Source organism: Scyliorhinus torazame, chromosome 25, assembly GCF_047496885.1.
Source record: "Scyliorhinus torazame isolate Kashiwa2021f chromosome 25, sScyTor2.1, whole genome shotgun sequence".
Taxonomy (NCBI): Eukaryota; Metazoa; Chordata; class Chondrichthyes; order Carcharhiniformes; family Scyliorhinidae; genus Scyliorhinus; species Scyliorhinus torazame.
Genome location: NC_092731.1, coordinates 12,376,063 through 12,388,497, shown reverse-complemented (window position 1 = coordinate 12,388,497; position 12,435 = coordinate 12,376,063). Strand labels below are relative to the sequence as shown.

At 50.6% G+C, this 12,435-nt stretch overlaps 1 protein-coding gene across 2 annotated transcripts in view; it reads left to right on the top strand.

The window, feature by feature from the left end:
• The window catches only part of dpf1 (double PHD fingers 1), a 74,285-nt gene that overhangs the window by 35,588 nt on the left and 26,262 nt on the right, over positions 1-12,435 (top strand). The window contains exon 8 of one of the 2 annotated variants that reach the window (XM_072490019.1): positions 11,319-11,447. The exons of the other annotated variant lie outside the window; for it this stretch is intronic. Coding sequence (XP_072346120.1) covers positions 11,319-11,447 — 129 coding nt within the window. The remainder of the gene's footprint in view (positions 1-11,318; positions 11,448-12,435) is intronic. 2 annotated transcript variants of the gene reach the window in all.

Below are 12,435 nucleotides of genomic sequence, written 5' to 3'. Positions count from 1 at the left end.
TCTGAAAGTGCCCCCTGCGAGAGGTTCTTCAGGGTGCTATAGAAATGCTGCTCATGGTGTTTTCAAAAATCACTCGTGAGCCTGTCTCCATTTCTGTGGGCGTATCCGGTTTCCAATCGCCCTGTATTGGGATCTTTCTCTGTAACTGCAGATCCAAAACACTCATACATGTCGACCGAAAGCGATACATCAATCGGCCTAGTAGCCGGCGCTGTGTCCTTGGTAGGAAGGGGGAAATTGGAGGAACCATGGACGGTTTTTAAGCTGTTGTATCATCAACCCGTTGAGCTGTGACAGTGGGCATGTGGAACCTTCATACCCCCCCCTCCCCCGCGGGGGGGGTTGGGGTTGGGGCAAGTCTCTCGATAAAGAAAGAACTTGCATTTCCATCGCACCTCTCCTCACCTCAGGAGTGCTTAACACCCAATGAAGGTTTTTCAGAGGGAGGTAGACAGATTCTTGTTGGACGAGGGAATCAAATGTTATCGAGGGTAGACAGGAATGGGGAATTCGAACCACAACAGTTCAGCCACGATCTTATCCAATGGTGGATTAAGCTTGAAGGGCCAAATAGCCCACTCCTCCTATTTCATATGTTCACATGAAATACTTCTAATTAATGTTGTGCTTCAGATAAGACATTAAACCCGTATATCCTCTTGAGGCAGATATGATAATTCATAGAATCATAGAATCATACCAGTCTTTATTATTGTCACAGGTAGGCTTACATTAACACCGCAATGAAGTTACTGTGAAAAGCCCCTAGTCGCCACACTCCGGCGCCTGTTTGGGTACGCAGAGGGAGAATTCAGAATGTCTAATTCACCTAACAAGCACGTCTTTCGGGATTTGTGGGAGGAAACTGGAGGAAACCCACACAGACACGGGGAGAACGTGCAGACTCCACACAGACAGTGACCCATGGCGGGAATCGAACCTGGGCCCCTGGCGCTGTGAAGCAGCAGTGCTAACCACTGTGCTAACGTGTCGCCCATTAAACATCCCACAACAGTATTTCTGGAAGAGCAGGAGAGATTCCCCCCCCCCCCCCCCCCCCCAACCCCACCCAATGTCCATCCCTGATATTTAGCCCTCGGCCAACAAACGGAACAGATGATCTGGTCGCTATCACGTTGGTGTTTGTGGGAGCTTGCTGTGCGCAAATTGGCTGCCGCGTTTCACACATTCCAACGGAAAGTGCTGCGTCTTGGAGCATCGCCACGGCTGCGAAGGCGCTATCAAAATGCAAGTCTTTCTTTCACGGAGAATGGAAAGCCAATTAATCCCAGGACACCGCTAGCGTGAGCCCCCCCCCCCCTCACTATGTGCCCGCAGAGTGTGGGAGGCGATTGAAGGCTTCGGCCTGTTCTGCCGGAGATGAACCTGCAAAACTAAGGAGAGAAAGATGAATTTGGGAGGAGGGGTGAGGATCAATAAGCTGGTGTGTGTGTATTATTTTCCTCTGCCTCGTCTATTTAAAGAGAGCCTGAGAAAGAAATTGGATTGCTTTGTTGCCCTGGTTATTCCATTGGCATGGCAACCACTCATCTTGCTCCCTGAAAAAAAATATAAGTGAAGGCCTTAGGCTTAATATTTCTCAGTCCATTTGGTAGTTTCAATTAGGGGGAGGCATGTTTAATGGCTTCCTGTCAAACCTTCTCACGGTTCTCGGCTGAGAGGAGGGGTGGGTGGGGTGGCGAGGGGAGAGGATTGGGGGAAATTATAAACCGAGGAGAAATTAAATTCACTGCGTAAAGATCCTTGTTTACCGAGCCGCTTTCGAAAATCGAATAATGATTCCCTTTGCACTCGTCAACAAGACACCTCGAATGTTATTTGAAAGCGGGGCATCTCTCCTGCAAGGCCATTACGTGGATACAAACCTTCGCCTTTCCTTTGTTTCCCTCAGATTGATGTGGGATTCTGAATTTTTTTTTTTCCAAGCAAGCAAGCGAGAGCGAGAGAGAGATTCAGCTTCGGATGCTGAATGCAAATGACTCGGCACATTGCAGCAAGGCATGGGAGGCAGCTGATAGATTCGACGCCGCCAAAAACCATCGCCGCAGCCATTGAAAATAAAGCCCCTCCTGTTCTAGAACCTTCCGGCCGCAGCGTCAGCACATCGGCAGTGGAAGGGGGGGACGTGATTGAGAGGTGCCCCACCGTCCATCTTTTCAGTGGGGACATACTCCATTCGTTGAGGACCGTGCGATCAATTCTAATTCGTTAACCCTCATTAGACTCCCAGGACATGACTTCTGTGTTGTTTTTCGTTTGGCCAGTCTCCTGATTTTCCCATTTTGGGCGATTCGTATTCAAGATTTGGGCGTCGCTGGAGAGGCCAGCATTTGTTGCCCATCCCGATTGGCCTTGAAGGTGGGGGTGAGCCACCTTCTTGAACCGCTGCAGTCCGTGTGGTGTAGGTGCACCCGCTGTGCTGTTAGTGAGGGCGTTCCAGGATGTTGCCCCAGCGACAGTGAAGGGACGGCCGATATATTTCCCAGTCAGGGTGGTGAGTGACTTGGAGGGGAACCTCCAGGCGGTGGGGTTCCGAGTCATCTCCTGTCCTTCTCCTTCTAGATGGACACGAGTTTGGAAGGCGCTGTGGAAGGGGCCTTGGCGAGTTGCTGCGGTGCATCTTGTAGACGGTGCACACGGCTGCCACTGTGCGTCGGTGGTGGAGGGAGTGAATGTTGGGGTGATGGATGGGGGGGGCGGCAGAGCCAGTCCAGAGGTCCTGCTCTGTCCTGGATGGTGTCGAGCTTCTCGGGTGTTGGGTGAAGTTGCTCCCGAGCTGGGCATGTCCTCCGAAGTAGACTGGTTTAAATAAAGACATCAAAATTGTTGAAAACCTGCGATGTACATCAGGAAGAATATCAGGAAGAGTTACTTGGGAATAATCGTCCCCACGGCAGCGGAAATCAAAATCTCCCTCATGAATGATACATTCCCGGGGAAACTGGATACACGCGAGTGAGAAAGGGCGAGATGGATATGCTGATCGGGCGAGATGATGGATGGATGGGTTGGATGGAGGTTCATGGGGAGTATTCGGGCTGACTGGCCTGTTTGTGTTCTGTACGTTCTGTGGAAGGGGTGAGTGGGTCCCTCATATGGATCTACTCGGTTTAGTTCAGTTGGCTAGACAGCGGATTGGTGATGCAGAGCGAGGCCAGCAGTGTGGGTTCAATTCCCGCACCGGCTGAGGTTACCCATGAAGGCCCCGCCTTCTCCACCTCGCCCCTCACCTGAGGTGTGGTGACCCTCGGGTTAAATCACCACCCGTCAGCTCTCCCCCCTCAGAGGGGAAAGCAGCCTCTGGTCCTCGAGGACTATGGAGACTTTACCTGCGTATCTACCTGATGAATTGTGGATTCAGAGCTGAGAAATAAAGAAGTTGGCAAAATCAATCTCCGTTAGCCTCTGAGACCCAGGCACAAAGCAACAGAGACAACTCTCATTTACACTATTCCATTCACAGAAAGAAATGTCGTGAAGAACTTTACATGGAACAGTAACAGGAGCACGGGAATTGTACCTGTGAGAGTGAGTGTGTGTACATGTGAGTGTGTTTGGATGAGTGTGAGTGTGAGATTGTGGATGAGTGTGAGAGTGTGTCCAGATGAGTGTGAGAGTGTGTTCGGATGAGTGTGAGTGTGTGTTTGGGTGAGTGTGAGAGTGAGTGTGTTTGGATGAGAGAGTGTGTTTGGATGAGTGTGTTTGGATGAGTGTGAGTGTGAGATTGTGGATGAGTGTGAGAGTGTGTTCGGATGAGTGTGAGAGTGTGTTCGGATGAGTGAGAGTGTGTTTGGATGAGTGTGAGTGTGTGTTTGGGTGAGTGTGAGAGTGTGTTTGGATGAGTGTGAGTGTGGTTTGGATGAGTGTGAGAGTGTGTTTGGATGAGTGTGAGGGTGTGTTTGGACGAGTGTGAGTACATTTGGATGAGTGTAAGGGTGAGTGTGTTTGGATGAGTGAGGGTGTGTTTGGATGAGTGAGGGTGTGTTTGGATGAGTGAGGGTGTGTTTGGATGAGTGTGAGTGAGTGTTCGGATCAGTGTGAGTATGAGAGTGTGTTTGGATGAGTGTGAATGTGTTTGGATGAGTGTGAATGTGTTTGGATGAGTGTGAATGTGCTTGGATGAGTGTGAGTGTGTTTGGATGCGTGTGTGTGAGTGTTCGGATCAGTGTGAGTATGAGAGTGTGTTTGGATGAGTGGGAATGTGTTTGGGTGAGTGTGAATGTGTTTGGATGAGTGTGAGTGTGTTTGGATGAGTGTGAGGGTGTGTTTTGATGAGTGTGAGTGAGTGTTCGGATCAGTGTGAGTATGAGAGTGTGTTTGGATGAGTGTGAATGTGTTTGGATGAGTGTGAATGTGTTTGGATGAGTGTGTGTTTGGATGAGTGTGAGGGTGTGTTTGGATGAGTGTGAATGTCTGTTTGGGTGAGTGTGAGCGTGTGTTTGGATGAGTGTGAATGTGTTTGAATGAGTGTGAATGTCTGTTTGGGTGAGTGTGAGAGTGTGTTTGGATGAGTGTGAATGTGTTTGGATGAGTGTGAATGTGTTTGGATGAATGTGAGTGTGTTCAGATGAGTGTGAGTGTGTTTGGATGAGTGTGAGGGTGTGTTTGGATGAATGTGAGTGTGTGTTTGGGTGAGTGTGAGAGTGTGTTTGGATGAGCGTGAGTGTGTGTTTGGGTGAGTGTGAGAGTGTGTTTGGATGAGTGTGAGTGTGGTTTGGATGAGTGTGAGAGTGTGTTTGGATGAGTGTGAGGGTGTGTTTGGACGAGTGTGAGTGTGTTTGGATGAGTGTGATGGCGTGTTTGGATGAGTGTGAGATTGTGGATGAGTGTGAGATTGTGGATGAGTGTGAGATTGTGGATGAGTGTGAGAGTGTGTTCGGATGAGTGTGAGAGTGTGTTCGGATGAGAGAGTGTGTTTGGATGAGTGTGAGTGTGGTTTGGATGAGTGTGAGAGTGTATTTGGATGAGTGTGAGGGTGTGTTTGGACGAGTGTGAGTGTGTTTGGATGAGTGTGAGTATATTTGGATGAGTGTGAGGGTGAGTGTGTTTGGATGAGTGTGAGGGTGTGTTTGGATGAGTGAGGGTGTGTTTGGATGAGTGTGAGAGTGTGTTTGGATGAGTGTGAGTGAGTGTTTGGATGAGTGTGAGTGAGTGTTCGGATGAGTGTGAGTGAGTGTTTGGATCAGTGTGAGTATGAGAGTGTGTTTGGATGAGTGTGAATGTGTTTGGATGAGTGTGAATGTGTTTGGATGAGTGTGTGTTTGGATGAGTGTGAGTGTGTTTGGATGAGTGTGAGGGTGTGTTTTGATGAGTGTGAGTGAGTGTTCGGATCAGTGTGAGTATGAGAGTGTGTTTGGATGAGTGTGAATGTGTTTGGATGAGTGTGAATATGTTTGGATGAGTGTGTGTTTGGATGAGTGTGAGTGTGTTTGGATGAGTGTGAGGGTGTGTTTGGATGAGTGTGAGTGTCTGTTTGGGTGAGTGTGAGAGTGTGTTTGGATGAGTGGGAATGTGTTTGGATGAGTGTGAATGTGTTTGGATGAGTGTGAGTGTGTTCAGATGAGTGTGAGTGTGTTTGGATGAGTGTGAGGGTGTGTTTGGATGAATGTGAGTGTGTGTTTGAGTGAGTGTGAGAGTGTGTTTGGGTGAGTGTGAGTGTGTTTGGGTGAGTGTGAGAGTATGTTTGGATGAGAGAGTGTGTTTGGATGAGTGTGATGGCGTGTTTGGATGAGTGTGAGATTGTGGATGAGTGTGAGATTGTGGATGAGTGTGAGATTGTGGATGAGTGTGAGAGTGTGTTTCGATGAGTGTGAGAGTGTGTTCGGATGAGTGTGAGAATGTGTTCGGATGAGTGAGGGTGTGTTTGGATGAGTGTGTGTTTGGTTGAGTGTGAGAGTGTGTTTGGATGAGTGTGAGTGTGTGTTTGGGTGAGTGTGAGAGTGTGTTTGGATGAGTGAGGGTGTGTTTGGATGAGTGTGTGTTTGGTTGAGTGTGAGAGTGTGTTTGGATGAGTGTGAGTGTGTGTTTGGGTGAGTGTGAGTGTGTTTGGACGAGTGAGGCTGTGTTTGGATGAGTGTGATAGTGAGTGTTTCAATGAGTGTGAATGTGTTTGGATGAGTGTGAACGTGTTTGGATGAGTGTGAATGTGTTTGGATGAGTGTGAGGGTGTGTTTGGATGAGTGTGAGGGTGTTTGGGTGCATGTGAGGGTGAGTGTGTTTGGATGAGTGTGAGGGTGTTTGGATGAGTGTGAGTGCGTTTGGATGAGTGTGAGGGTGTGTTTGGATGAGTGTGAGGTTGTTTGGGTGAGTGTGTTTGGATGAGTGTGAGGGTGTTTGGATGAGTGTGAGGGTGTTTGGATGAGTGTGAGTGTGTTTGGATGAGTGTGAGTGTGTTTAGATGAGTGTGAGGGTGTGTTTGGATGAGTGTGAGGGTGTGTTTGGATGAGTGTGAGGTTGTTTGGGTGAGTGTGTTTGGATGAGTGTGAGGGTGTTTGGGTGAGTGTGTTTGGATGAGTGTGTGTTTGGATGAGTGTGAGGTTGTTTGGGTGAGTGTGTTTGGATGAGTGTGAGGGTGTTTGGGCGAGTGTGTTTGGATGAGTGTGAGTGTGTTTGGATGAGTGTGAGTGTGTTTGGATGAGTGTCAGGGTGTGTTTGGATGAGTGTGAGTGTGTTTGGATGAGTGTGAGTGTGTTTGGATAAGTGTCAGGGTGTGTTTGGATGAGTGTGAGGTTGTTTGGGTGAGTGTGTTTGGACGAGTGTGAGGGTGTGTTTGGAAGAGTGTGAGGGTGTTTGGATGAGTGTGAGGGTGTGTTTGGATGAGTGAGGGTGTTTGGATGAGTGTGAGTGTGTTTGTATGAGTGTGAGTGTGTTTGGATGAGTGTGAGTGTGTTTGGATGAGTGTGAGAGTGTGTTTGGATGAGTGTGAGGGTGTTTGGATGAGCGTGAGTGTGTTTGGATGAGTGTCAGGGTGTGTTTGGATGAGTGAGTGTGTTTGGATGAGTGTGAGTGTGTTTGGATGAGTGTGAGTGTGTTTGGATGAGTGTGAGGGTGTTTGGATGAGTGTGAGGGTGTTTGGATGAGTGTGAGTGTGTTTGGATGAGTGAGTTTGTTTGGATGAGTGTGAGGGTGTTTGGATGAGTGTGAGTGTGTTTGGATGAGTGTGAGGGTGTTTGGATGAGTGTGAGGGTGTTTGGATGAGTGTGAGTGTGTTTGGATGAGTGAGTTTGTTTGGATGAGTGTGAGGGTGTTTGGATGAGTGTGAGGGTGTTTGGATGAGTGTGAGTGTGTTTGGATGAGTGTGAGTGTGTTTGGATGAGTGTGAGGGTGTTTGGATGAGTATGAGTGTGTTTGGATGAGTGTGAGTTTGTTTGGATGAGTGTGAGGGTGTTTGGATGAGTGTGAGGGTGAGTGTGTTTGGATGAGTGTGAGGGTGAGCGTGTTTGGATGAGTGTGAGTGTGTTTGGATGCGTGTGAGTGTGTTTGGATGAGTTTGAGAGTGAGTGTGTTTGGATGAGTGTGAGGGTGTTTGGATGAGTGTGTTTGGATGAGTGTGAGTGTGTTTGGATGAGTGTGAGTGTGTTTGGATGAGTGTGAGGGTGAGTGTGTTTGGATGATGGTGAGGGTGAGTGTTTGGATGAGTGTGAGGGTGAGTGTGTTTGGATGAGTGTGAGGTTCTTTAAGGGATTTGCACGGTGATCTGTATATGTGACTCCCTGCCGAGGCGGTGGGCCGGGTATTTGGGCCCTTGTGAAGAGACCGAGACGGGAATCGTGTCCTGTCCTCGGGCACGACTCAAAATCCTCAGCACGACCCAGAGTTCTTCACAACCAGCAAAATCCCTGTGAAGTGAGGTCTCTGCAGCCACGGAGGATTTTGCTGTGATTAATGGCGTCTTGCACCTCGTTCTTCCAAGAGTGAGACGCTGATTGGTGAATGAGTGGGTTCGCAAGAAGCCCCTAACTCTGAACCCTCTGTCTCAATGGAATTTGGTGGAAACACTGATCACAGAAGCGGCATTGGAACGGCCAAAACTGGTCTTTGAGCACCAGAGGGAGTTGCTCATTTGATTTTGCCCCCCGCCCCCCAACCACCTCCAAACCCCATCTCCAATCCCCACACCCTAATCAATAAACAGCGACGTTACGGGAATGAAATGGTCCCGGTGTGATTTATTCTGCGATCGCCTTGGTGACACTGCGTCAGAATGGAGTGAACCGCGTCCATTGGTTCCCTTTGGATAGGGAGATGTAAAGATCATTTTACACCGATTCACACGAGGGGGTTTTGGGTCTTTTAATAACACGGAATGGAGCGGGAACCTCACCCTGTGTGTGACTGTGCAGGTCCCGGCCTGGCAGGCGGACTAGTGTGTGTGTGTGTGTGTTCATAAAGGGGACGCAGTCCGAATTGCGTCAACAGACAAGAGGTCTGACCTTTGCCTCGTCCTCTCCTTCGCTCTGGACTTTACACTGCACAATCCAGCGACGGGAACTATTTCACTCTGCGACGGGCTCGCTGAAAAAACAGATTCGGCCGCTCAAACGCTCAGCAATCAATCAAATCGAGCATGGGGTCAGTGTTAACCAAACCAGGAAGCATGATGGGAAAAGGAAAGCCGAAACGTAGCCCCGTTGACGTTCCAGTGTTCACCCCCCCCCCCCTCCGAATACGTCAGCCAGGAATGGACAAGCCCCCAGTGTCCGCTCCCTGGTGTGTATCACTCGGCTATTCCGCAGTAGAGGCATCGCCCTGCTGAGCCCCAATCCTTTGTCTCCCCCCCCCCCCCCGCCCCAGGGAGAACACGAAACAGAGGTTCGCCCTCAGTGGGTGTTCACACAGCTGCAGGAAGCCCGGCGTTAAATCGCACGAGTAACCGACCCGCGAGAGGTGACCCCGGTTCGATTCCATCTCCAACCCTAACTGACCCCACAGGGGAGGGGCCACCGACGTCAATTATGCCCCCCAACCCCCTCCTAGCAAAAAAGAATAGAAACGCTGGAGAGAGCAGCAAGAGAAAGAAGATTTGCGAGGATGATATCAGAACTGAGGCAGTAAAACAAACGGGAAAGATTGAAGTGGCTGTGTCTCTTTTCTCTTTTCAAAAACAAAAAGACTTGAGACATAATCTCATTGAGGTTTTTCAAACTGTGAAGTGGATTGACAGGTTAAATGTACAGATATCTCCGCTTGTGGGCAAAACAGACCTCGGGGGGGGGGCATCAATATAAGATTATTTAGAATCATAGAATTTACAGTGCAGAAGGAGGCCATTCGGCCCATCAAGTCTGCAACGACCCTTGGAAAGAGCACCCAACCCAAGCCCACACCACCCTATCCCCGTAACCCCACCTAATCTTTTTTTTTGGACACTAAGGGGCAATTTGGCACGTCCAATCCACCTAACCTGCACATCTTTGGACTGTGGGAGGAAACCGGAGCACCCGGAGGAAACCCACGCACACACGGGGGAGAATGTGCAGACTCCACACAGTGACCCAAGCCGGGAATCGAACCCGGGACGCTGGCGCTGTGAAGCAGCGGTGCTAACCACTGTGCTGCCGTGCCTACCGGTAGCCACCAATGAACCCAATGGGGAATTCAGGAGAAACTTCTTTAGCCAGTGAGTGGGGAGATTGTGGAACTCGCTCCCACAGGGCGTGTTGAGGTGAATAGTTTTGAGACCTTCGAGGAGAAGCTCGATTAAACGCACAAGGGGAAAAGAAATGGAGGAGATGGTGATTGGGTGAGATGCTAGCATGGAGAGAGTGGGCCGAATGGCCTGTATTTTATAATGGATTATTGAGGGGGAGAACGCTCTCATGAACTGCGGACTTAGGGGTCTGGAATAAAAGGTTTGGCAGTAGCAAAAGTGGCTTCTGAGGAGACGCACAAACGGAGATCACAGAGATGGGATTTAAACTGACAGCTTTACTGGGTCAACACTTAACGCTGACGGAGACCCTTAACCCCCAGGGGGAACCAGTGTAACATACGCGTTAGGAGCAGGATGAGGTCACTCGGCCCCTCGAGATTTCCCCCCCCCCCCCCCGATAACCTTTCACCCCCTTGTTCATCAAGAATCTATCTGGCTCGGCCTTGGAAATATTCAAAGTTCTGCTTCCAATGCCTTTTCACCAGCTTCCCGAGGTGGGACTTGAACCCAGGGGCCTCTGGGTTACTGATCCAGCATCATCGCCCCGACACCGCCATTCATGCCCCTCGAGTCAGAGGAAGTAAAAAAACATTTAAAATTTTTATTTTTTATTTTTAAAATCGCTGATTGTCACAAGTAGGCTTCAAATTAAATTACTGTGAAAAGCCCCTAGTCGCCACATTCCGGCGCCTGTTCGGGGAGGCTGGAGCGGGAATTGAACCCGCGCTGCTGGCCTTGTTCTGCTTTACAAGCCAGCTGTTTAGCCCACTGGGCTAAACCAGCCCCAAGTTGTGACATGGAGAGCTGGTCACAAAAATGTTGCCCCCCCCCCACTACCCAACCCACCCCACTGCAAGCCCCTCCCCCACTGCCAGACCCTCCCTCACTGTCAGACCCTCCCCCACACCCAGACCCTCCCCCACACCCAGTCCCTCCCCAATGTCAGACCCTCCCCCATGCCACCTCCTCATCCCGCCCCCTCGCCCGGCTCCCTCCCTAACCCAGCCCCTGCCAGTCCTTCCCCTACCACCACAGCCCTGACCACTGTACAAGGGTAGCAATACCTTTGAAAGAAGAGGAAAGGTTTGCATTTGCACAGTGCCTGTCACAACCTCCCGCAGTCCCAGAGCAGTGGGGCTTCCTTCGTAAGTGTAGTCACTGTGGCGATGGGGCCGCCGCGGCAGCCAAGTTGCGCACAGCAAGCTCCCGCAAACCGCAACGCGACAATGACGTGATTGCCTGCTCTTCCGCCATGTTGCTTGTGTCTGGAACTATTCCCCAGGGCACTGGGGTGACCCCCAATGCTCTTCTTCAGAATACTGTCCGGGGGAGAGCGTGGCCCTCAGGACATGATTGTACTATGTGTGTGTAGGGGGCGGGGGGTGGGGTGCAGTGAAGGTTGGGGGGGGGGGGGTGTTGGGGGATTTGATAGACATGGGACTGGCCCTTTAAGACAGGGGCAGCAGTCCATGAATGGACTCCCGAGCTGGAAGTTGCATGTTGGCTGCTTCTCCTGTGAACGCGCTCCCTCTTTCCCGGAACGTGTGTTCAGGAAGCCGCTGAGGACCTTCAAGTGCTCAGGGAATTTAAAGGAAGATATTTGCATCTCTCTCTGCCATATTGACTCTTGCGTAATATCCTCCAGCTAGGAAGGCCCCCGACGGATCCATCATTCCGAACACCTATTGCGATTTCTGCCTGGGTGGGATTTCGGGGAACAAGAAGACCGGCTGTCCCGAAGATCTGATATCCTGTGCGGATTGTGGGCGGTCTGGTGAGTTTGTTCCCCATTTACTCCACTTTGTGAAGTCATTTTTGTTTTTCCCTTTCCTCCTCCCCCACCCCCCCGCCCCCACCTCACCTTCCACCTGCTCTTTGAACCGGAGGTGAGCTCGGTACATCCCTGGGGGAGGAAGGACTCTCGACTGGGGATCCGTGAACAGTCAACCCGAAATAATAATTAAAAAGTACCCCGTAGCCAATGGCGGAGGCTCCCGCTCACTGTGACGGGCCAGGCAGCCTCTGCGGAGAGAGACAGAGGAACCACATTGCCGGAGAATGCTGGTTCCGCTGCCAGATTGGAATTATCGGGTCCAGTTCCGGGTGTCGCAGTTCAGGAAGGGTGTGAAGATTCTAGGTAGGGTGCGGAAAGGTTGGCGGCGTCTATGCGGACAGATTGGGAGACGATGGGACTGTTCTCCTCCCAGAGAAGGCCCAGAAGGAGAGTTTGATCGAGGCGTTCAAAATCACGGGGGCGGGGGGGGGGGGGGGGTGGGGGGGGGGAGGGTCCCGGAGAGATTCGATGGGGAGGAACCGCTTCCTGTTGGTGACAAGGATGGAGAACGAGGGTGGCGCAGATTTAACGTAATTGGCAAAAAGGGGCAACGGGGACAGGCGAACAAACCTTTCCACGCGGGGAGCGGCTAGGATCGGGAATGCGCTGCCCGAGAGGCTGCAAGAGGCAGGTTCAATCGAGGCATTCGAGAGGGAGTTAGATCATTATCTGAAAAGGAAGAGTGTGGGTGATTGTGTGTATGTGTCTGTGTGTGTCTGTGTCTGTGTGTGTCTGTGTGTGTGTATGTGTGTGTGTGTATGTGTCTGTTTGTGTGTGTGTGTGTGTGTGTATGTGTCTGTGTGTGTCTGTGTGTGTGTATGTGTGTGTGTGTATGTGTCTGTTTGTGTGTGTGTGTGTGTGTGTCTGTGTCTGTGTGTGTATGTGTGTGTGTGTCTGTGTGTGTGTGTCTGTGTGTGTGTGTCTGTGT